Source organism: Loxodonta africana, chromosome 13 (genome assembly GCF_030014295.1).
Source record: "Loxodonta africana isolate mLoxAfr1 chromosome 13, mLoxAfr1.hap2, whole genome shotgun sequence".
Taxonomy (NCBI): Eukaryota; Metazoa; Chordata; class Mammalia; order Proboscidea; family Elephantidae; genus Loxodonta; species Loxodonta africana.
In genome coordinates, this window is record NC_087354.1 from 11,021,928 (window position 1) to 11,048,702 (window position 26,775).

A 26,775-nucleotide genomic window follows, 5' to 3' on the forward strand; every position below is an offset into this window, starting at 1 on the left:
GCACCGGGCACAGCAGGACAGGCAGTGACAGGAACCAGGAGCCTGGGATTCCAATGCGGCAGAGAGGCGGGTGTGGGGGAGGCCAAGGGCTCCATGGGAAGGGGAGGGGGAGACCAAAGGGCCTGGAGGTGAGTGGGGCAGGGTGGGATAGAGATGCAGGGGAGGCCTAGGGGCTCGGGTGGGGGCACCACAGGAGGCTGTTGTGGCAGGCGGGGCCAGGTCAAGCAAGGACTCACAGGCCACAGTGAGGACTCTGTGCTGTACTCCACATGCAAGGGAAACACACACAACCCAGTTGGTATTTTAAGAAGCTCTCTCTCCACAGACACACAAATATGTGAATGACTTTTGAACCCAATGAACAGAGTTTTTTTTTTTTTTTTTACAAAATCCCACAAAACATCCAGAAATTGTTCCCATACTAAGTAACAATGAAAATTTCACGATATTGTAGAAATTAGAGGCCAGGTGCTCTCATGCAATAAAACTAGAAATTAATAGTAAAAGGATAGCAACAAAAAGGAAAAGTGTAGCTACCTAGAAAGTTAAGAATATCAATTTAAATAACGCTTAGATTAAAAAGGCGGGAAATGAAATGACACACTATTCTGGATTAACTCAAGGAAAGTACCGGGCCTCAGTAGTTCCCACAGGAAGACCCTCCTGTGTTACCACAATCGCTCAACGGAAAACGTAGAAAATGCACAAGTAAGTCTTAAGAAAGTAGAAGGATTTAATAAAATGAATGTATAATCAATGAAACAAAAAGTAAAAAAAGAATAATAGGATAAATAAAGCTAAGAACTGATTCTTTAGGGGAAAACAATTTTTAAAAAAGATCAATTTTAACTTAATGGACAGAAGACAAAACAACATTAGAAATGAAAGCAAACATATCAGTCAATTAAAAGATTATTTTTATTACGACCGCTTCACTGAGATGTGATTCACATCCTGCACCTTTCATCCAGTTAAAGTGTACAATTCAGTGCTTTTAATCATATGCACAGAGTTGGGCGACCATCACCACCATTAGAACATTTTCATCACCTCAAAAAGAAGCCCTATGTAACTTCCCCGTTTCTCCAAAACCCCCTTTTCCCCCAACCCCTCACCCCAAAGAAACCACTAATCTGCCTTCTGTCTCTATATATTTGGTAAAAGGTTATTTAATTAGAAAAGAATATTATCTAATTTATAAGAGTAAATTAGAAAAAACTAGATGAAGTAGACTATTTCAGGAAGACATGGAATAACAAAAATGACCCAAGGAAAGACTGAAAGCAGAAATGACCTAACGACCCTGGAAAAATTTAAAAAGCAGTCACATCAACTCCCCATTATTAGTCAACACGTTTTCCCTGGAAATCCTAAATGTGACGCAGATTTGCCTGCAAAACTGACCTGAAGTTGTCTTCTCACATAACTGTTTTTTTTCTCGGACACACAGTGTAGCAGAGTACTGGGAGTCCCTGGGTGGTGCGAACAGTTAACATGCTCAGCTGCTAACCAAAAGGCTGGAGATTTGAGTCCACTCGGAGGTGCACCGAAAGAAAGAGCTGGCAATCTACTTTTGAAAAATCAGCCACTGAGAACTTTTTGGAGCACAGTTCTACTTTGACACACATGGGGTTGTCATAAGTTGGAATGAACTTGATGGCAACAGGTTTGTTTGTTTGTTTGTTTGTTTAATCCTGTTTACCACTATATCCTCATCATCTAGCTCAGGTCCCAGAAGCAACAGTTGCCAGCTGATATTTGTTGAGTAACGAATGCGCATGAAAGGTACTCTGTTCTACCATGCCTATTTTCACAAAGCCTAGAAACGTCCCTAACCTACCCTCCATCAGGAGGTAGTTAGCTAAATCACCTTACATCCACCCAGCGGGATACTCTGCGCTACTTCCCAGCCGGGATGATCTCCAAGAGCTGCCATGGAAATGCTACCAAGCCACATGGTGGACTGGCAAAAGCCACGTGGATAATGGTGTGTAGAGTAGACCCCACGTGTGTAAAAATGATACAAACACAAAATGATGCCCAAAAAATGTCTGGAAAGGTACCCAAGTAAAACTGTTAGCAATGGTAACTTCTGGAAGGAGGTGCCAAGGGTCTGGAATAGACCGGAGATTTATTTACATTTAGATATGCTTTTCAAAAACACAAAACTAGTTGATTTTTTTAAAATAATTTTTATCGTGCTTTAAAAAACTAGTTAATTTTTAATTACGCAGAAGAAAAAGACAAACACACGCACTGATGAGGGAATGAGTAGGTATACCAAAGAAAAACAAAAACTGCCCTCTGAGGACAAAAAAGTCAATGTGGGTAACCAAACACACACACTGAACGGGAAGATATGGTATTGTCAAAATGTCAGTTCTCCCCTCAGAGTAATCTATATATTCAATGTCATTCCAATTCAAATCTCAAACTGATTCCTTTTGAGTCTCGACAAAAAAAAATTAAAACTCATCGGGAAGACTAAGCATTTCAGAACAGGCAAGAACATTCGAAAGGACACTAAAGTCTAGGATGGGCGTGAGATAGGGCTTAACCAACCAGTGATAAAAATGTGTTTGAAAATTAAAGTAACCAAAATAGTGTTCTAGAATATGAATAAACTGACATAGGAATGGGACGGGATGAAAAGTCCAGAAATAGACAAATGGACACAAGTCTCTGTATGTATGTGTATGCATATATATATGATAATGTTAGCAGGGTAGATGGTGGCTGTTTTTTTTTTTTTTTTTTTTTTTTACTACCTAGCATACATTTCCTGCCTACTCTCTCCCCAACTCTTTCTAATAGCATCTAACTTCCTTTTTGGGAATTACCTGTTGAAACTCATTGGATTCAATCTGGTGGGACAGTTCATTAGACTCCTTGTCCTGCCCTAGCCAATCAAATGCTCCATCCCTGAGGTTCAGCATGTGGACAAGGGGGGCCACCAGAACCACTGGAGCTGCTTCCTTCTGCAGAACTTGGCCCTGGTGAGTCCAGGGTTCTTGCTGTAGGCCCCCCAGCAGGTCAGGCTTCTGGGTCCACAGCAGCTTCCCTGGAACCATCAGTTTCCAAGTCTGCTCTCTAGCTTCCTGGATTGTGGTATAGGCCCCACCATCCTCCCAACAAACATCCTTTAACTTTGTCTGCTTTTGTAGCTTCCCACCAAAGAACTCTTAATGATTCAGGTGGTATTTTAAACACTAATTTCCTTGAGAAAAGGTTTTGGGACAACTAGCTAGCCATTTGTGGAGAAAAGTTAAATTCATCAAATAAATTCTAGATACATTAAAGGGTTAACTGTAAAACATAAAAGCACATCATAATCTGGGAAATTATTGGAAAACATGATCTGGGGAAGGTCTTTTCTTTTTTTAATTTTTATTGTGCTTTAAGTGAAAGTTTACAAATCAAGTTGGACTCTCATACAAAAATTTATAAACACCTTTCTATATACTCCTAGTTGCTCTCCCCCTAATGAAACAACACATTCCATCCCTACACTCCCTATTTCTGTGACTATTCGGCCAGCTTCTGGCCCTCTCTACCCTCTCATCTCTCCTTCAGACAGGAGAAGCCAACATAGTCTCATGTGTCTACTTGATCGAAAAAGCTCATTCTTCACCAGTATCTGTATTGTCTATCCCATAGTCCAGTCCAATCCCTGTCTGAAGAGTTGGCTTTGGGAATGGTTCCTGTCTTGGGATAACAGAAGGTCTGGGGACCGTGACCTCCAGGGTCATTCTAGTCTCAGTCAGACCATTACATCTGGTCTTTTTACGAGAATTTGGGGTCTGCATCCCACTGCTCTCCTGCTCCATCAGGGATTCTCTGTTGTGTTCCCTGTCAGGACAGTCATCACACGTAGCCAGGCACCACCTAGTTCTTCTGGTCTCAGGCTAACGTAGTCTCGGCTTTATGCAGCCCTTTCTGTCTCTTGGGCTCATAATTACCTTGCATCTTTGGTGTTCTTCATTCTCCCTTGATCCAGGTGGGTTGAGACCAATTGATGCATCTTAGATGGCCACTTGCTAGTGTTTAAGACCCCAGATGCCACTCTCCAAAGTGGGGTGTAGAATGTTTTCTTAATAGAATTTATTATGCCAATTGACTTAGATGTCCCCTGAAACCATGGTCCCCAAAACCCCGCCCCTGCTATGCTGGCCTTCGAATCGTTCGGTTTATTCAGGAAAGTTCTTTGCTTTTGGTTTAGTCCAGTTGTGCCGACCTCTCCTGTATTGTGTGCTGTCTTTCCCTTCACCTAAAATAGTTCTTATCTACTATCTAATTAGCGAATACCCCTCTCTCTCCCTCCCTCGTAACCATCAAAGAATATCCTCTTCTCTTTTTAAATTATTTCTCAAGTTCTTATAATAGTGGTTTTATACAATATTTGTCCTTTTGCAACTGACTAATTTCACTCAGCATAATGCCTTCCAGATTCCTCCATGTTATGAAATATTTCACGGATTCATCATTGTTCTTTATTGATACGTAATATTCCATTGTGTGAATATACCATAATTTATCCATTCATTTGTTGATGGATGCCTTGCTTGCTTCCATCTTTTTGCTATTGTAAACAGTGCTGCAATGAACACGGGTGTTCATATATCTGTTCATGTAAAGGCTCTTATTTCTCTGGGATATATTTCAAGGAGTGGGATTGCTGGGTAGTATGGAAGTTATATTTCTAGTTCTTTAAGGAAGCACCAAATCAATTTCCAAAGTGGTTGTACCATTGGGGAACGTCTTTTTAAGCACGGCTACAAAAAAAAAAAAATTTTTTTTTTTTTTTTTACAAAGGAAAATATTGATAGATTTGAAAACTTTCATTGTGGACTGTGGGTGGGCTCTCGGTTTGATCTGGACCTCCCAGGTGCTGGTGCTTCTCTCACCCCAATTAGTTTGTCTTCCACACACAGGGCCTTGCACTGGAAAATGGGGAGCAGAGAAAACATGGCCAGACCCTCGTAAGTTCCAGATTTTGCTATATTTCCAGGCAGCTAGCATTGTTTTTTTTAGCATTTAGGAATAAAGAGGCTAACCAAGTTACAGATACAATATGGCAATCCCCATTTCGGTGGAGATGGGGGTCTTAGTAATCACGGGGAAGACCACACTGTACTGAGGACACATGTATGTCCATAATATTGGGAATAAAATCTGGTCAGTGTTACCTAGGCCATACTGAACAGAAAATGGCAAGATTAAGCACTAACAATTAGCTCTTAGACCTCAGTAGGTACTTCAGCGCTGAAGCTGTGCCAACTTACAGCAGCTCTGCGGGCCTTGGTAGATAAGAGTGGCAGGCTTCCCCACAGCTGCCCCCTGGAATCCAAATGGCGTGGCTGTGAGAAAAGTAGGCACGGCCCTGCTGCAGGAAAGCTTCAGGCAATTCAGAGCCGCTGCTGACTTCTCAGAAATGAAAGAACTTGGCTCTAAAAGCTAGCCCTGCGTAGTCTCTGAGATACGGAAACAGAGCCAATGCCGCTGCACTCGGCAGCTACCATCACATCACCAGTCAAACCACACCCACACCTGCAAGCAGCCTGGCACATCTTAATTGTTGTCCCAGCCAGAGTCGCATATTGTAGCACCGGAACCTAAGCCATCTCGGAATGGCAGTTCTATCCAACAAACCCTTTCCTGACCCTTTATAATGTCTACACACTGTCTGTAGTTTTCCTGGGTCTAATAGACGTTTCTCTTTTTAACTGAAAGCTGAGAACTATATTGCTTTTATGCTCTCATTACCAAGCTTGTATTTGTACTAGCACTTAAAATTAACTTACGAAAACTAATTTTTAAAAATTCAGTGCAGATAAAAACCAATGCAACAAATGCTAGAAAATAAATTAAGAAGGTATTTATTCAAAACAGAATTCTATGCTGTGCTTCTTTGAAGCGTACTAACTACTAATAGTAACTGATTTATTTACAAGCAGAACAATTGTGTGGGGGGGTGGGGGGACAAATACGGTAATTTTTAAAATTTAAAGTGACCAATTCAGTGGCATTGAGTACTTTGGGCAACCACCACTTCTATTTCCAAAATATTTTCATCACCCCAAAAGCAAACCCCTTGTCCCTTACCTCCCTACCCCGGAATGAGTTTTAATTTGGGGAAATTTTTTTGAAATGAATCAACTTAAATTCTTCAAACAACTAGAAAATATCATAATTAATGGAAAGATTACATAAAACCTAAGGATACAGTGAATTATTTTAAAATTGCTCTCATGCAAAATCAAAGCCTTTGCCCTTTACCAAAAGGTTGGCGTTTCGTGACTCACCAGCTGACAGCCTTCTAGGGAGCTGACGAGCTGAGCGTTCTGGCAGGAGAGAATGGAACCAGCCAAGTTCAGCATGACACACACTGCAGAAAGCAGCATGAAAAAGGTTATCTGGAAACAGACCAAACAATAAACTCATTATCTACTCAAAGAGGCTTGAAGGAAAAACGATTTGACTTTAAAAAAGCTTTTAGTTGATAAAATAATTACATGGATAAGATTTTTCTGTTTTAAAGGAAAGTATTATTTTTTTTTCAAAATTTCAACTTCATAGTGTCCTAGAAAAAAATAGAAAAAACAAAATCACTGAAAAGCTATAGCAGGCATCCATGATTTTATTTGAAATGTATTATGACTAAGTATTGTAGAAGTCAAACTTGAAAATACTATCCATTATAGAGGTGAGACATGACTAATTTAGGGCAGGGCCAGTTGGGCCCCGCAGCCCTTCACCTTGCACATAGACTGGGAAAAAGACACGCAGGACAGTGAGTGGAATAAACAACCTGACCCGCCTCCTGGAGATGAGAACAGAACACACAGGCCCGGTGAGCAAGAAGTACATGCTGAGGGGTGGTCAGAGCTGAAATGTCACAAATAAACTGTTAACGTAGTTCTTGGAGGGCTCCACAGGAGCAGAGTGTGTACAAAAGAAGTAAAAGCCACCACTGTTTGTTCTTCCTGTGCCAGCCGAAGGGGGCGATGTGACAAAGGGACCCAGTCTGCCTGCGTCACATCCCATAATGAGTTATGTCAAGGGGAACCGAAGGACTTCCATCTTGAACAAATCCTGCATGGGCACCTGCATTTGCGTAACCCAAACCCTTCTCAGAAGTCTCCACCCTTCCCCCCCAAGCCTCATGAGTAAACATCAAAAACCCCTCCTTCCCCCCCCCTTGTTGAAACCCTTAAATACTTAGCTCTTAGGCAAATGGTGAGACAGTCTCTCTGAAGATTCTAGCCCTTATTGTCTCCTTTTGCTAGCTGCGGCAAAATAAAATTGCTTGTGTGACTCCAGGCTGCCTCAACAGTCTTATCGGGTGGCACGAATCCAGTTGGGTTCAGCTGAGGAAGGGGCCCTTGGTGACAGAGTCTCAAAGTAGGATTGCTGGACCAAAGAATGAATGAATATTTAGGTTTGCTAGACACTGCCAAATTCCCCTCCATAGGAGTTAGTCTATTTTTAATTTCTACTAGCAATGTGTGAGAGTAAGAAAGCCTCAATTTTTTTGCTAAAGCCTAAAAAAAATTTTTTTGGTTAAATTTAGGAATAATTGGTATTACTATTATCTACCATAAATGTAATGTATTTCCCCCAAATGTAGCAAAATTTACTTTTTCTTAAAAACTCACATGTACAATAGAACATGAAAGAGGGTATTTGTTTATTTAGGAAACATTTCTACTTCATAAACACCAAAAATATATATATATATTGGTAATATTTCAGCAATGGTTTTAGCTGTGGATCTACTTTCCTTTTGCTATTCTAGACCATGTAAATAAATCCCTTCTAGTTAGATTTTCAAAACTTTCCTCAATCCAGTCTCTAGCAAGAAATGAAAACACCTGCTAGCTGAGTACAGGGCTATTGATCCGTTGTGGCACAATAGCTTTAATTCCATGAATTTTGTCCCTAAAATTGGAAAAAAATATTCTGAACATCTGAGACCAAGACAGAATAATCAAGTTTCTAACCATGGATTTGAGAACTTAGGCAGATTGTTGATGCTGCTGTTAGCTGCTTCAGGTCAACTCCAACTCATGGTGACCCCGTGCACAGTGACCCCGTGCACAACTGAAGGAGTGAAACATTGCCAGGTCCTAGGCCATCTTCGTGATCACCGGTGCGTTTGAGTCCATTGCATTGCCAGGTCCTAGGCCATCTTCGTGATCACCGGTGCGTCTGAGTCCATTGCATTGCCAGGTCCTAGGCCATCTTCGTGATCACCGGTGCGTTTGAGTCCATTGCATTGCCAGGTCCTAGGCCATCTTCATGATCACCGGTGCGTCTGAGTCCATTGCATTGCCAGGTCCTAGGCCATCTTCATGATCACCAGTGCGTCTGAGTCCATTGCATTGCCAGGTCCTAGGCCATCTTCATGATCACCGGTACAGTTGAGTCCATTGCATTGCCAGGTCCTAGGCCATCTTCGTGATCACCGGTGCGTTTGAGTCCATTGCACTGCCAGGTCCTAGGCCATCTTCGTGATCACCAGTGCATCTGAGTCCATTGCATTGCCAGGTCCTAGGCCATCTTCGTGATCACCAGTGCATCTGAGTCCATTGCATTGCCAGGTCCTAGGCCATCTTCATGATCACCAGTGCGTCTGAGTCCATTGCATTGCCAGGTCCTAGGCCATCTTCGTGATCACCGGTGCGTCTGAGTCCATTGCATTGCCAGGTCCTAGGCCATCTTCGTGATCACCGATGCGTCTGAGTCCATTGCATTGCCAGGTCCTAGGCCATCTTCGTGATCACCGATGCGTCTGAGTCCATTGCATTGCCAGGTCCTAGGCCATCTTCGTGATCACCGGTGCGTCTGAGTCCATTGCATTGCCAGGTCCTAGGCCATCTTCGTGATCACCGGTGCGTTTGAGTCCATTGCATTGCCAGGTCCTAGGCCATCTTCATGATCACCGGTGCGTCTGAGTCCATTGCATTGCCAGGTCCTAGGCCATCTTCATGATCACCAGTGCGTCTGAGTCCATTGCATTGCCAGGTCCTAGGCCATCTTCATGATCACCGGTACAGTTGAGTCCATTGCATTGCCAGGTCCTAGGCCATCTTCGTGATCACCGGTGCGTTTGAGTCCATTGCACTGCCAGGTCCTAGGCCATCTTCGTGATCACCAGTGCATCTGAGTCCATTGCATTGCCAGGTCCTAGGCCATCTTCATGATCACCAGTGCGTCTGAGTCCATTGCATTGCCAGGTCCTAGGCCATCTTCGTGATCACCGGTGCGTCTGAGTCCATTGCATTGCCAGGTCCTAGGCCATCTTCGTGATCACCGATGCGTCTGAGTCCATTGCATTGCCAGGTCCTAGGCCATCTTCGTGATCACCGATGCGTCTGAGTCCATTGCATTGCCAGGTCCTAGGCCATCTTCGTGATCACCGGTGCGTCTGAGTCCATTGCATTGCCAGGTCCTAGGCCATCTTCGTGATCACCGGTGCGTTTGAGTCCATTGCATTGCCAGGTCCTAGGCCATCTTCATGATCACCGGTGCGTCTGAGTCCATTGCATTGCCAGGTCCTAGGCCATCTTCATGATCACCAGTGCGTCTGAGTCCATTGCATTGCCAGGTCCTAGGCCATCTTCATGATCACCGGTACAGTTGAGTCCATTGCATTGCCAGGTCCTAGGCCATCTTCGTGATCACCGGTGCGTTTGAGTCCATTGCACTGCCAGGTCCTAGGCCATCTTCGTGATCACCAGTGCATCTGAGTCCATTGCATTGCCAGGTCCTAGGCCATCTTCATGATCACCGGTGCGTCTGAGTCCATTGCATTGCCAGGTCCTAGGCCATCTTCGTGATCACCGGTGCGTCTGAGTCCATTGCATTGCCAGGTCCTAGGCCATCTTCGTGATCACCGGTGCGTTTGAGTCCATTGCATTGCCAGGTCCTAGGCCATCTTCATGATCACCGGTGCGTCTGAGTCCATTGCATTGCCAGGTCCTAGGCCATCTTCATGATCACCAGTGCGTCTGAGTCCATTGCATTGCCAGGTCCTAGGCCATCTTCATGATCACCGGTACAGTTGAGTCCATTGCATTGCCAGGTCCTAGGCCATCTTCGTGATCACCGGTGCGTTTGAGTCCATTGCACTGCCAGGTCCTAGGCCATCTTCGTGATCACCAGTGCATCTGAGTCCATTGCATTGCCAGGTCCTAGGCCATCTTCATGATCACCAGTGCGTCTGAGTCCATTGCATTGCCAGGTCCTAGGCCATCTTCGTGATCACCGGTGCGTCTGAGTCCATTGCATTGCCAGGTCCTAGGCCATCTTCGTGATCACCGGTGCGTCTGAGTCCATTGCATTGCCAGGTCCTAGGCCATCTTCGTGATCACCGGTGCGTCTGAGTCCATTGCATTGCCAGGTCCTAGGCCATCTTCGTGATCACCGGTGCGTCTGAGTCCATTGCATTGCCAGGTCCTAGGCCATCTTCGTGATCACCGGTGCGTCTGAGTCCATTGCATTGCCAGGTCCTAGGCCATCTTCGTGATCACCAGTGCGTCTGAGTCCATTGCATTGCCAGGTCCTAGGCCATCTTCGTGATCACCGGTGCGTCTGAGTCCATTGCATTGCCAGGTCCTAGGCCATCTTCGTGATCACCGGTGCGTCTGAGTCCATTGCATTGCCAGGTCCTAGGCCATCTTCGTGATCACCGGTGCGTCTGAGTCCATTGCATTGCCAGGTCCTAGGCCATCTTCGTGATCACCGGTGCGTCTGAGTCCATTGCATTGCCAGGTCCTAGGCCATCTTCGTGATCACCAGTGCGTCTGAGTCCATTGCATTGCCAGGTCCTAGGCCATCTTCGTGATCACCGGTGCGTCTGAGTCCATTGCATTGCCAGGTCCTAGGCCATCTTCGTGATCACCGGTGCGTCTGAGTCCATTGCATTGCCAGGTCCTAGGCCATCTTCGTGATCACCGGTGCGGTTGAGTCCATTGTTGTGGCGACTGTGTCAATCCACCCCACTGAGGGTTTCCCTTAATATCATTGGTAAAAAACAACATCAAAAATAAATAAATAAATAAACCGAATCCGTTGCAGAGGCGATTCCAACTCATAGCGATCCTATAGGACAGAGTAGAACTGTCCCACAGGGTTTCCAAGGCTGTAATCTTTTTCAGAAGGAAACCGCCACATCTTTCTCCTGCGGAGCAGCTGGTAGGTTTGAACTGTTGACCTTTCGATTATCAGCTGAGTGCTTAACCACGGCACCACCGGTGCTATTGGTAGATAGCATTAAAGCTAATTAATCCTTTGAAATATATTTTAGCAAAAAAACAGATCAAATATTAGTAAATGAGGTAGGTAAATGGATCTGAGTACACAATGAGCTAAATGTAAATATAAAGTAGCATAGGGGGAAAATTCAAGAAATGATTAGAGTTAGACTTGTCATATATCAATAATTCCTTATAGAAATTAGCTTATTATTATTATGCCTAAGAACAAGCAGCCAGTCCCTGCTGCTTCCACAGCTCTAATAAATGATTGGTTACCGTGAAATGGTAGTAGTACTGTCAGAATCTATCTGACTTCAGGGGGGATAACGTCCAGGATCAACCCAAAGGTGATTCCCATGAGGTGAAGGTCAGACGTACCTCCACTCTCCAAGCTTTTTACCAATTCTGACAGCAGCCGTCCCTCCCACAGCACTCTCCACTTCTTTGATGCATTTGATAATCCACTGCACTGGCCGCAGAGAACTCACAGACGATACTGACAATTAAGTGCTTTATTAAGGAAGTAGCGGGGTACAACTCAGGGTCAGGATGAACAGGCTACAGCTCAGCGGCAGGATCAGGAAACACAGGGACAAAGCCTGGAAGGCTTCCCTAGAGAGTGGAGCACATCCCTCCCGTCTTCAGTGCAGGGCAGCTCCTTCAGCTCCTCTTGGCTGTGTAAGCAAGCAGGCCCTTCTCTCTGCCGTGCATGCTCCCCTCGGCCATGCGGGCCTCCTCTCAGCCCGCCCCCCTCCCCAGGACAGGCCTCCCCTTGGCCCCCTGGGGAAAGGTTTCTTCTCAGCACCCACCCCCTCAGGACAGGCTTCCTCTCAGCCTCTGAGGATAGGCCTCCTCCCAGCCCCCTCAGGATAGGCCTCTCTGCATTCAGCTTTCCTCCCACCAGCCTCTCCACTGCTAACAGACCCAACTCATAGCCAGGAAATGTCAATCAACCTAGACAAAAGTAACAAACCCTCTGGGGTAGAAAACTAGGACAAAGGCAACTCCTTAGGACTTAGGGGAAAAATCTCTCAAGTGGTTTTTCCAAAGAACCAAGGCAAAAAGCCACATAAAGGAATTCGTTTTACCAGTTACATTTAACTACAATATCTTCTATATGAGGCCAAGAGACAAATACAATTTTGTTTCTTTTTTAAAAAAGAAAAGCTCAGGGTGGATGGTCCCAGATGACAGGACAGTCAGATGCCTCAGAATGTCCCTTTTACAACTAAGATCCGAGAAACAAGTAAATCAGATATAGATGACAACTTTGGAACCCTGAGCATCGAAGACAAGGCTGAGGAATCAGACTGAGTGCCAAACAGAAGAAGAGACTGTACCAAAACAGCAGACACAGAGAATTATGGATTGCCAGTGCCCTTCCAGCCAAACCTGCACAGCATGGGCATATTGAGACAATGCAAGCAGTATTCCCAGCCAAACCCCCCATCACCTGGTGCAGCCAAGCAAGAGTGACTCTGTACTCATATTCAGACCGAGGCAGGAGTGCTCCCCACCCTGCAAAGGTTAAGGGCACTCACCTCAGCCACTGTGCCACCTCCAGCCCCCATGCTGGAGGCCCACAAACCTGCAGTGCCCCCCATCACCATTATCCATCCCCTCCCCTTCATGTGATCTCAGTCCAGTGGCACTCAGCACCGCCCCGTTCCCTGAGCTAGGGGTCCACAGACCAATGGCTCCCACCCCTTTGGTCAGCCACTTGTACTTGGGACCCATGGACCAGTGGTGCCTCCTCTCCACCTGACCACTGGCACTGGGGGTCCATGGACTAGCAGTGCCTGCTTATCTGCCTAAACACCCACGCCAGGAGCCCGAAGTCCAGCGGCGCCCCCTCTTCTGTCCACCCACCAACACTGGAGGCCCACAGACCGGTGGTTCCTGCTCCTAAGCCCAGCCACCTAAGCTGGGCACTGTGGGCTGCTGGCACCCCCTTTTCTGCCCTGCCAACTGCTCTAGGGGCCTGAGAATAAATGGCACCCACTCCCACACCCAGCTGCCTGCACTGGGGGCCCATGGACTGGTAGCACCTGCTGTTCTGACCAGCCACTGGTGCTGGGAGCCCACAAACAAGAGGTACCTGCTTCTATACCCACCCATCTGTGTCAGGGGCCTCCTGGCCAGTAACATCTTCTACTCCCTCCAGCCACATGTGCTGGGTGCCAAAGGACCAATGGTATACCCTCCCCTGTGTTGTACTCTAGTGGACAGGGGCGCATACTGCTAGTGGGCATCCATGGACTGGTGGCATTCCCCTGCCTCACCCTGACACTGTGCCCTCCTGCAAAAGGAGGCTAGTATCCACTGTGATCACCCCCGTGAAGCCCTACCCATTTGGGACCATTAGTGAGAGCTTCCATACCACATACCCAGTGACTGATGATCAGGCACCTTTGCCCCAACCACTTGGCAACTGGCAGTGCACACACACAGCACTCAACTCAGTTACCAGTGAGAATGTTCCCTGCACCCATAGCTAGAGGAGTGGCCAAACAGACACATCTCCTTAGCAGCAATGCCAGCTACATCCTCAGCTGCCCCACAAGACCAGAGAACAGAGATCTGTACTCACACACCCAGCTGCTGCCCCACCTACCCAGAGATCGGTGGTGAGAGCTCCCGTGTGGCCGGACTAGAGACCAGAGTAGCATGCATGTACCGCCTACTTGGATATATCAAAATGAAACAAGAGAAAAATCAGAACATAGTAAACAAACATACAATAAATAAATATAGTAATGCCTTAATGTCTCTCAAACAACATACAATATCAAATCACATAAAGAAGCAGGACAAGATGGTTCCAGCAGGTAGCCAAAATACAGAACCAGAAAACCTTCCAGAAGATGATATGGCAATGGAACTACTTGATAAGGAACTCAAAAGACTAATACATAGGGTTCTCCATGAGATCAAGAAAGAGATCAAGGAAAACACAGATAAAGCCAAGGAAAACACAGACAGAGGAAAAGAATTCAGGAAAACAATACAAGAACAAAACTACAAAAGAAATAATTAGAAACTATACAAAGGAGCAACTAGTAATCCAAAATATTAACAATAAAATTTCAGAAATAGACAGCTCAATAGAAGGACAAAAGAAAGGAACTGAATCAATGGAAAATAGAGCCAGCAAAATAGAGGACAAATCCCTTGACACCAATTTGTTTGCAGAAAAATCAGAAAGAATCAAAAAAAAATGAAGAAAGCCTAAGAATGATGCAGGACCCTATCAAAAGGAAAAAGTTATGAGTGATCAGAAAAAAAAAAAAAAAACACAGAGAGAACTGTTGAACATTTGTTGGCAGAAAACATTCCTACTATCATGGAAGATGAGACGATATCCATCCAAGAAGCTCAATGAACCCCATACAGGATACACACCAAAAGAAAGTCACCAAGACATCATCATAATCAAACTTGACAAAACCAAAGACAAAGAAAGGATCCTGAGAGCAGCTCAGGAAAAATGAAAAGTCACCTACAAAGAGGAAATAGTAAGGACTAAGCCCTAATTACTTGGCAGAAACTATGCAGGAAAGAAGGCAAAGGGGTGACATATGTAATAACTTGAAAGAAAAAAATTGCCAGCCAAGAATTATATATTCAGCAAAATTTTCTCTCAAATATGATGATGGTGAAATTAGGGCATTTCCAGATAGACATAAATTAAGGAAATTTGTAAAAACCAGACCAACCTTACAAGAAATATTACAGGGAGTCCTTCAGACAGAGAATCAACAACACTACACAACAACCTAAGATTAGGACATAGGAGGGCATCAGCCAGACACTAACCCAGATAAACAATTATCAAAAATAAAACAAAGCTAAATGACTGAAAACAGGGAACCAGAGACATCAATATGTAAATGATGACAACATCAAAACAAAAAGGAAGAATAAATGGTATAGTTACAGAACTTTCATATGGAGAGGAAGTCAAGGCAATATCAAGAAATAAAAGACTCCTTTAAACTTAGGAAGATAAAGGTAAATTTCAAGGTAACCACAAAGAGAGTTAACAAACTTACTCATCAAAATAAAAAAGAAGAAAAACATAAAGATTCAGTAAACACAAAATCAACAACAATAAAAGAAATAAAAAGAAAATCCACAAAAGGAACTCAGCAAAGAAAATTAAGCAGAACAAGGAAACCATCAACACCACACAAAAAAATCATAACAAAATGACAAAAGTAAATTCATACTTATTGATAATCATACTGAATGTAAATGGCTTAAATGTACCAGTAAAGAGCCAGAGAATGGCAGAAAAGATTAAAAAAAAAAAAAAGACCCATCAATATGCTGTCTACAAGAGACACAAAGACATAAATTAACTAAAACTCCAAAGATGGAAAAAAAAATAAAGCAAACAATAACCAAAAAAGAGCAGTAGTGACAATACTAATCTCTAATAAAATAAATTTTAAGGCAAAATCCACCATAAAAGATAAGGAAAGACATTATATAATGATTAAAGGGTCAATCCATTAAGAGAACATAGCCATAATAAATACATACACACCAAATATCAAGGCTCCAAAATACATAAAACAAACAGCATTGAAAAGAGTAATACAGAGTTCCACAGTAATAGTAGAAGACTCCAATACACCACTTTTGATGAAAGATACAACTAAAAAGAAACTCAAAAAAGATACAGAAGATCTAAATGCCACAATCAACAGACCCGACATCATAGACATATATGAAATACTCCACCCAACAGCAGCCAAGTATACATTCATTTCCAATGCGCAGGAATCATTCTCCAGAATAGACCACAATTTTAGGCCACAAAGCAAGCCTCAATAAAATCCCAAACACTGAAGTATTACAAAGTATTTTCTCTGATCACAACACTACAAAAGTAGAAATCAATAAAAGAGCAAGGAAAAAAATCAAATACATAGAAACTGAATAACACCTTTTTTTTAAAAAAAAAAAAAATCATTAGGTAATAGGAGAAATCAAAAATGAAATAAAAAAATTCCAAGAATCAAATGAGAATGAAAACACAACATACCAAAACCTTTGGGACACGGCAAAAACAGTGCTCAAAGTCCAATTTATAACAATAAATGCACATACCGAAAAAGAAGAGCCAAAGTAAAAACATTAGCCCTACAACGAAAACAGATAAAAAGAGCAGCAAAAGAAGTTCACAGTCACCAAAAGAACGGAAATAATAAAGATTAGAGTAGAAATAAATGAAACTGAGAACAGAAATACAATAGAAAGAATCAACACTAACAAAGAGAATTTCAAAAAGGAAACCAGGAAACCAATAACCATTTACAATAGCCCCCCAAAGATAAAGTACTTAGGAATAAATCTAACCAGGGACATAAAAGACCTATACAAAGAAACTACAAAACACTACTTCAGAAAAACAAGAGACCTACATAAATGGAAAAACATACCATGCTCATGGATAGGAAGACTCCACACTGTGGAAATGCCAAGTATACCCATAGCGATCTACAGATATAATGCAATCCTGATCCAAATACAAACAGCATTCTTTAACAAGAGGGAAAAACTAATCACCAACTTTACGTGGAAAAGAAAGAGACCTTGGATTACTGAAGAACAAAGTAGGAGGCCTCACACTACTTGATCTCAGAGAATACTATACAGTCATGATAGTCAAAACAGGCTGGTACTGGTACAGGGACAGACACATAGACCAATGGAACAGAACTGAGAATGTAGAAGTAAATTCGTTCACCTATGGACCCGTGATCTTTGACAAAGGCCCAAAGTCCATTAAATGGGGAAGAGATAGTCTCTTTAACAAACGGTGGTGGCAAAACTAGATGTCTAACTGTAGAAAAATGAACAGGACCCACACCTTACATCATACACAAACACTAATTCATAATGGATCAAAAACCTAAATATAAAACCTAGAAGTATCAAAACCATGGAAGAAAAAATAGGGACAAGGCTAAGAGCCTTAATATATGGCATAAATAGAATACCAAACACAACCAAAAATACACAAACAGCAGAACATGAGCTAGATAAAATGGGACCTCCTAAAAATTAAACACTTAAAATTACCAAAAGACTTCTCTAAAAGAGTAAAAAGGGAAAAAAAAAAATTTTGGGCTACAACATATCCAACAAGGGTCTAATCTCTAAAATTTATAGAAAACTTCAACACCTAAACAACAAAAAGACAAACAATCCAGTTAAAAAAATGGGCAAAGGACACTACACCAAGGAAGACATTAGACAGCTAATAAACACATGAAGAAATGCTCGCGATCATATGCAATTAGAGAGATGCAAACCAAAACTACAGTGGGATATCATCTCACCCTGACATTACTGGCACTAACCAAAAAAAATAAAATAAATAACAAATATGTTGGAGAGGTTGTGGGAAGATCAGAACTTTTATACACTGCTGGTAGGAATGTAAAACGGTACAACCACTACGGAAAACCATATGGCGTTTCCTTAAAAAGCCAGAAATAGAAATACCATATGATCCAGCAGTCGTACTCCTAGATGTATACCTTAAAGAAATAAGAGCTGTTACACAAATAGACATGCACACCCATGTTCACTGCAGCATTACTCTCAATAACAAAAAGGTGGAAACGACCTAAGTGTCCATTGACGGATGAATGGATAAATGAACGGTGGTACATGCCACCAAGGAATACTATGGAACTTATAGAAAAATGACGAATCTGTGAAACATCTCACAACATGGATAAATCTGGAAGACATTATGCTGACTGAAATAAGGCAACTATTGTATGAGACCACTGTTATCAAAAAAAAGAAAAGGTTTACACACTGAATGAGGTAGGAGGGGGAGAGAGGGAAAATTACTAACTTGATAGATGATATGCTAATATTGGTGAAGGGAAAGGCTATACAGAATATGGGGGAAATCAGCACAACATGACTAAGACAAAGGAAGACACAGAGGAACACAAGAATAAAAGGCAACTATGGAACATAGACAATCCTGCAACAATAGTATTAACAAACAATAACTTACAAATGGATACATACGTAGGTAGGTATGTTAAAGAGGTATGGGAGGGCTTATGGGAGCACACTCACATGCAGATATAGGTTTGGTTGTGGACATTGCTACATACGTAATTGGAGGTGTTCCAGGTACACTAATAGAGACAATAGAGCACACAAGGGGCACAGTCATAGAAACTTCTTAGACATAATCAAACACCTCACAGGACGAAGCTCCTAGGCTTGAAGGTGAGGGACCATAGACTCGGGGGACATCAATGTCAGTTGGCACAACATAACTTATAAGAATAATGTTCTGCGTCCTACTTTGGTGAATAGCAACTGGGGTCTAAAAAGCTTGGGAGTGGCCATCAAAGATACAACTATTGGTCTTTCCCCATCCAGAGCAAAGGACAGTGAAGAAGACCAAAGACTCAAGAGCAATTACTCCAAAGGACTAATGGGCCACGTGAACCACAGCTTACACCACCCTGAGACCATAAGAACTACACGGTGCCCAGCTACCACTACTGGCCACTCTGACTGGGATCACAACAGAGGGTCCTGGACAGAGCAGGAGAAAAATGTGGAACAAAAAATCAAATCCACAGAAAAGACCAGACTTACTAGTCCGACAGAGACTAGAGGAACACCTGAGACTATGGTCCTGAGATACCCTTTTGACCCGGAACTGATGCTATTCCCAAAGACCACCTTTCAGCCAAACCATAGACGGGCTCATAAAATAAATAATAACACCCAAGAGGAATGTGCTCCTTAGAACAATCAATTATATGAGATCAAAAGGGCAACATTTTCCCAAAAGCAAAGATGAGAAGGCAGGAAGGGGTAGAAAAATCAGGATGAAGGGCAACTATGATGAAAATGGGGAGAGCGCTGACACATTGTAGGGAAGGAAAACAATGTCATGGAACATTTTATGTACAAATTATCGAATAGGAAACTAATTTGCTCTGTAAACTTTCACCTAAAGCACAACAGAAAAAAAAATTAAAAATGCTTAAAAATGAGAATCCAAATTATAGAGTATTTGTGTAGGCCTGCTCTTTTCCTGTTGGAAAAAAGTCATAAAAAGTACAAAGCAAGATAACTACCAGGAAAGAAGATTTATCGTGTAACCACAGGCATTCTCTCATTCTGTATGGTAACAGACAAGGTGACCTCTTTTAAAAAAATTCTGCTTAAGATCATCAGTAGAAATTAGCTGGGTTTGCAATCTTAAAATGATATCATTAAAGGAATTCTCTGTCTGTCTTCACACTGCACAACAGTTAAGTCTCAAATCTTCTTGCCAGATATAACTAATACAACATACGCTAGCGACACACTAACACTTAAGGGAGCCCGCAGTATCCCTCCAAGGTATAATTAGAACACAAAATTCTGAGCCGCAGGAACTTTGGACTTTCCATAGGCTGGTAGCTGCAACACAGCTCAAAAATGGCCAGTCAACTTAATACTTCTTATGCTAAACAAATGGAGAGGAAATCATTAAAAACACAGTTTTTCTCATCACATAAGCATAACAACAGGATTCTTCCAAGACTGAAAATTTTATATGTAGTTCAGCCAATAAACCACTGTTTGATTTACACACTGAAATTATAGGTACGTGCTAATCTAAACCAACAATGTATATTATGTTAGAAAAACACTAGGAAACCAAAATATATCTATGGGAAATCACACTCCACTGAATATCATGTTTCATTAAATTTGATTGAGAAACAAGGAGATTTAATGTGTGTTATCCTAGACTGGGCCAAATGACCATTTGAGGCTAAATGACAGGTATGCAAAGCCCACATTTCGCCAATAAGTGGGTATTAAAATTCATGATTACAAAATGCAAACCAATAACCAATCCCTATAATTATAAATGGAGCCCTCGTGGCACACTGAATAAGCATTTGGCTGCTAACCAAAGGTCACCGGTTTCCTCCTTGCACCAGCTGCTTATTGGAAACTCTATGGGGCAGTTCTACTCTGACCTATACGGTTGCTACGAGTTGAAATCTACTTGAAGATAATGGGTATAATTATGAATAAACAGAAAATAATTGTCAAATTTGGGTAAGTTAAAAAAGTCTTACGAAAAATTCTTAGGAGCCTGGGTGATGCAAGTGGTTTGTAATTGCCCCTAACTAAAAGGTTGGCAGTTTGAACCTACCCAGCAGCTCCAAGGAAGAAAGGCCTGGCAAACTGCTACTGAAGCAGGCAGAGGGTTATTGACCATCTCATAATAGTTGTTTTTTCAGAAAAGTCTACTCTTGTCACATTTTTGTTACAACTTTTATAACACCTCACCATGATTGGTTGATTCCCCAGGTTTCCTCTCTCCTCCAGGCAAGAGGCCAAGGAACAGGTGCACCAACTCCAAATTTACCCACTATACGACCTTCCTGGGGTGGCAGTAGTGAGCCTTGCCATTTTTTTAGGGCTGTGCACATTATTCTTAGAACCCTGCGCAAAAACTCATTCACGAAAATTATGCGGACTGCGCACATATCACAGGACTGAAGATCCTCCCCTCACTGTCCATGAATATGTATGTCACTTCCTATACAAGGAACAAATCTGCCTTAGCTCAGGGAGCTGGTACCCTTAGGACCTGAGACCCTGCCTGCCTCCCAGTTTACAAACCGTGAATAAACCTTTCTATTCTTCCAACCCCGCGTCTGGCTGACTTCAATTCACTAGTCTGCTGGGCAAGAACCTATTAGTTGTTGGCTTCACTACCATAAGGACTACACCCAATAAAACCCTATGGAGCAGCTTTACTCTATAATACATAAGGTCACATGAGTCGGGGGCCCACTTGATGGCAGCTAACAACAACAGCAAAGTCTTATTAAACAACAGAAACCAAGCCAATTCATTTAGTCAACAAATATAGTTACAATTTTCCTTCTGGAATTTTTCCAAGTCATTCCCATCTGTGGGTCCTCTTACTTATCATGGTGCCAGCGTTTTGTGCTCAGGTGTTTGCACATTTCCCTTTGACCTTCACTTTCCTTTGCCCTCTCTCTGCCCTGGTGTAGACATGAAATCAGTTCTGGGCAGCCTCACATCTGCCACAGCTACTCCTCCACATCTGAGAACCAGCAGCAATTATCTGTCTGACCAACCTTTTACACCAAGGTGTGCGCTCCTCCACCCAAGCTCTGGCTGTGAGCACAGGAAAAGGTATTTAGCCAAAAATAGGCTGGAAAAATAACTGACCTTGTTATCATTATGAACAAGCAATAACTTGAAAATAAAAAATGCCCTCAAATAAACAGTTGTTACGTAGTGTGGCATATAGTGATTATTTTAATGGAGGAATTCTGTGTTTCTGTGTTAGGCCAGGGGGGAAACATTGCTTCTACCCTGTCACACATGCTGATATTCACATGTGGTACACAGTAAACACCATTCTTTGTGCTCTCAATGACATCCTACCCCTTTTTCTCATATCACAAGGAAATATATCAGAGTAGAAGTGAGTGAGACTTGATACTGTAGTGAACCCCCTTGATCTACACTAATTTCTTTTTTATTTTTAATTGCTATCTAATTCACATGCCATAAAATTCACCATGTTAAAATGTACAATTCAGTGCTTTTCAGTATATTCACAAGGTTTTGGGACTATCATAGCTATCCAATTCTAGTACATTTTCATCTCCCCAAGAAGATATCCTGTATCCATTAACAGTCACTCTCCATTCCTTGCTCTCTCCGGACCCTGGTATCCGCTAATCTACTTTCTTCTTTACGAATTTTCCTAATCTGGACAAAAAAACAAACAAACAAAAATCTGGATATTTCCTATTAAATGGAATCATGCAATATGTAGTCTTTTCTGTCTGGCTGCTTTAACACAGCATAATTTTTTTAAGGATCATACATGTTATAGCACATATCAACATTTCATTCCTTTTTGTTGTGGAATAATATTCCATTGTATGGATATATAGCTTTTTATTTACCCATTCAGCAATTGGTGGACATTTGGATTAATTCCACTTTTTTTCTTACAAAAAATACTGTTATGAACACTTGTGTACATGTTTTTGTGTGAATGTATATTTTTGTTTCTCTTGGGTTGAATTCCTGGGTCATATGGTCACTCCATGCTTAAACTTTTGATGAACTGCTAAGCCGATTTTCAAAGGGGCACCAGAAGAAAGAAAATAATAAAAATTACACATGAAATAGAGAATAGAAAAACAATTCAAACAATTAACAAGATCAAAAGCTAGTTCTCTGTAAAGATCAACATAATCGATAAGCCACTGGCCAAACTGACCAAAGAAAAACAGGAAAAGAAGCAAATAACTCGAGTAAGAACTGAGGTGGACAATACCACAACAGACGCAACTGAAATTAAAAGAATCATAACAGAATATTATGAAAAACTATACTTCAACAATTTTGAAAACCTAGAGGAAATAGACAAATTTCTAGAAACACACCACCTAACCTAAACTAACAAAAAGCGAGGTAGAAAAACTAAATAAACCTATAACAAAAGAAGAGATTGAAGAGGTAATAAAAAAAAATCCCAACACAAAAAAGCCCTGGCCCTGATGACTTCACTGGAGAATTCTACCAAACTTTCAGAGAAGAGTTAACACTATACTAGTACCAGTAAAGGTATTTCAGAGCATAGAAAATGACGGAATACTATCAAACTCATTCTATGACACCAGCATAACCCTGATACCAAAACCAGGTAAAGAAACTACAAAAAAACAGAATTACAGACCAATATCTCTCGTGAACATAGATGCAAAAATCCTTAGCAAAATTCTAGCCAATAGAATTAAATAATGCATCAAAAAAAAAAAAAATTCATCATGACCAAGTGGGATTCATACCAGGTATGCAGGGATCGTTCAACATTAGAAAATCAATGTAATCTATCACATAAATAAAACGAAAGAACCACATGATCTCATCCATCAATGAAGAAGAAGCATTTAACAAAGTCCAACACCCATTCATGATAAAAACTCTCAGCAAAATAGGAATAGAAGGGAAATCTCTCGACATAATAAAGGGCATTTATGCAAAGCCAACAGCCAACATCATCCTAAATGGAAAGTCTGAAAGCATTGCCCTTAAGAACAGGAACCAGACAAGGATGCCCTTTCTCACCACTCTCATCCAACATTGTGCTGGAGGTCCTAGTGAAAGCAGTAAAGCTAGAAAAATAAATAAATAAATAAATAAATAAAATAAAGGGCATCTAAATTGGTAAGGAAAAAGTAAAAGTATCCCTATTTGCAGACGATATGATCTTATACATAAAAAACCCTGAAAAATCCACAGGTAAACTACTGGAACTAATAGAAGATTTCAGCAAAGTATCAGGATACAAGATAAACACACAAAAATCAGTTGGATTCCCTACACTAACAAAGACAACTTCCAAGAGGAAATCAACAAATCAATACGATTTACCATAGCCCCCAAGAAGATCAAATACTTAGGAGTAAACCTAACCAGAGACGTAAAAGACCTAGACAAAGAAAACTACAAGATGCTACTGCGAGAAATCAAAAGAGACCTACATAAATGAAAAAACAGGCCATGCTCATGGATAGGAAGACTCAACGTTGTGAAAATGTCGATTCTACCCAAAGCGATCCACAGATACAATGCAATATTGATCCAAATCCCAACAACATTTTTTTAGCAAGATGGAGAAAAATTCACCAACTTTGTATGCAAAGGGAAGAGGCCCAGGATAAGTAAAGTATTAATGAAGAAGAATAACAAAGTGGGGGCCCTCACACTACCTGATTTTAGAACTTATTATACCGCCACAGTAGTCAAAACACCCTGGTACTGGTACAACAACAGATACGTAGACCAACGGAACAGAATTGAGAATACAGATGTAAATTCATCTACTATAAGCAGCTGATATTTGACAAAGACCCAAAGTCCATTAAATGGGGGAAAAGACCGTCTCTTTAACAAATGGTGCTGGCATAACTGCATATCTATCTGCAAAAAAATGAAACAAGACCCACACCTCACACCAGGTACAAAAACTAACTCAAATAGATCAATGACCTAGATATAAGATCTAAAGCTATAAAGATCGTGGAAGAAAAAATAGGGATAATGCTAGGAGCCCTAATACATGGCATAAACAGAAAACAAACCGTAACTAACAATGCGCAAACACCAGAAGAGAAACTAGATAACTGGGAGTTTCTAAAAATCAAACACTTAAGCTCCTCAAAAGACTTCACCAAAAGAGTAAAAGACTATCTACAGACTAGAAAAAAAATTTTGGCTGTGATATATCTGACAAATGTCTAATCTCTAAAACCTACAAAATACTGCAGAACCTCAACAACAAAAAGACAAATAACCAAACTAAACAATGGGCAAAGAATATGAACACATACATCACCAAAGAAGACATTCAGGCAGCTAACAGACACATGAAGAAATTCTCACAATCATTAACCATTAGAAAAATACAAATTAAAACTACAATGAGACCCCATCTCACCCCAACAAGGCTGGAACTAATCCCAAAACTACAAAATTCTAAATGTTGGAGAGGTTGTGGAGAGACTGGAATACTCATGTACTGCTGGTGGGAATGTAAAATGGTACAGCCACTTTGGAAATTGATTTGGCACTTCCTTAAAAAGCTAGAAATAGACGTACCATACGGTCCAGCAATCCCACTCCTTGGAATATGTCCCAGAAAAATAAGAGCTGTCACACAAAAAGATATATGCACACCCATGTTGACTGCAGCACTGTTCACAATAGCAAAAAGATGGAAACAACCTAGACGCCCATCAATAGATGAATGGATAAACAAATTATGGTACATACACACAATGGAATACTACACAATGATAAAGAACAATGATAAATTCATGAAACATCTCACAATATGGATGAATCTGGAGGGCATCATGCTGAGTGAAATTAGTCGTAAAAGGACAAATATTGTATGAGACCACTATTATAAGAACTGAAGAAAAGGTTTAAAGGCAGAAGAAAACATTCTTTAATGGTTATGAGGGTGGGGAGAGAAAAAGAGGAGAATTCACTAACTAGATAAAAAAAAAAAAATTTTTTTTTTCTTTTTTATTGATAGTAGACAAAAATCGCCTTCGGTGAAGGGAAGGACACCACACAATACAGGGGAACTCAGTACAACTGGACTAAATCAAAAGCTAAGAAGTTTCCTGAACAAAACCAAACACTTCAAGGGACAGAATAGCTGGGGCTGGGGTCTGGAGACCATGGTTTTGGGGGACATCTAGGTGAATTGGCATAACAAAGTTAATTAAGAAACTTCTCTGCATCCCACTATAAAACATAAAATAATACTTATGAAGAGTGTACTTATTGGTTCAAGCAGATACATGTGACTAAATGGGTGGCTCTTGTCCAGAGGTAGGATGAGAAAGCAGGAAGGGACAGGAGCTGGTTAGATGCATATGGGAAACCCAGGGTGGAAAGAGGGAGTGTGCCGTCATATTGTAGGGATTGCAACTAGTGTTTGCATGACAATATGTGTATAGAATTTTGTGTGAGAGATTAACTTGAGCTGTAAACTTTCACCTAAAGTACAATAAAAACAAAAAGAAAGAAAGAGAAAAAAGCGAAGAGAGGGATGGATGGAAGATAATATTACTACCAGTTGCTATCGAATCAACTCCAACTCATGACGACTCCATGTGTGTCAGAGTAGAACTGTGCTCCACAGGGTTTTTGACAGCAGATTTTTCAGAAGTAGGATGCCAGGTCTATTTTTTGAGGCGCTCTGGATCGAGACACACTTCCAACCTTTAGGTCAGCAACCAAGCATGTTAACTATTTGCATACTCAGGGACTCTGAAGGTACAGAAGTATAATAATAAATTGCCTTTAATGCAAAAGAAAATCATTAGGTATAAAGATGATCACTATTTGAATGAATCAATTCACCAGGAACATATGATAATCTTAAAAGTGATTAGTCTTTACAAATATAACTTTGAAATTCAGAAAGCAAAAAATAACAAAAAATTTTAAAAATCTGATGGGAGATTTTTTAATTTTTCAAAAATTGGTTTATCAGGCAGGAAAAATGGTAAGAATATATAATATTTGAACAACACAGTTAAAAGCTTAAGTTAATGAATATCCTGGGAACACACAGAAAACACTCATAGAATACATGAATTTTTTAAGGATACCTGGTAGATATGAAAAATTGACCATATGTTCAGCCACAGAAACACCTTAAGAAATATCTTAAAATTGATTTTATATGGATCGTTTTTATCTTTCTTGAAGTAATTCTTTATCCCGAAGACAGCAGACAATAATAAAACGTATAGAAAAACAGGACAGGATGGTTCCAGTAGACAACGAAAATAAAACACAACGTGACTTTCCACTAGAAGAAAAGACACTAAAACTACTTGATAGGGAATTCAAATTTTTAATATTCAGAGCTATCCAAGAGTTG

General features: G+C 41.3%; 1 protein-coding gene across 1 annotated transcript in view; it reads right to left on the reverse strand.

Moving 5' to 3' along the window:
- ENTREP2 (endosomal transmembrane epsin interactor 2) overlaps positions 1-26,775 on the reverse strand; it is a 613,337-nt gene that overhangs the window by 181,798 nt on the left and 404,764 nt on the right. Inside the window, exon 3 of the mRNA XM_064296181.1 lies at positions 6,303-6,413. Within this exon, the coding sequence (XP_064152251.1) occupies positions 6,303-6,413 (111 nt within the window). The remainder of the gene's footprint in view (positions 1-6,302; positions 6,414-26,775) is intronic.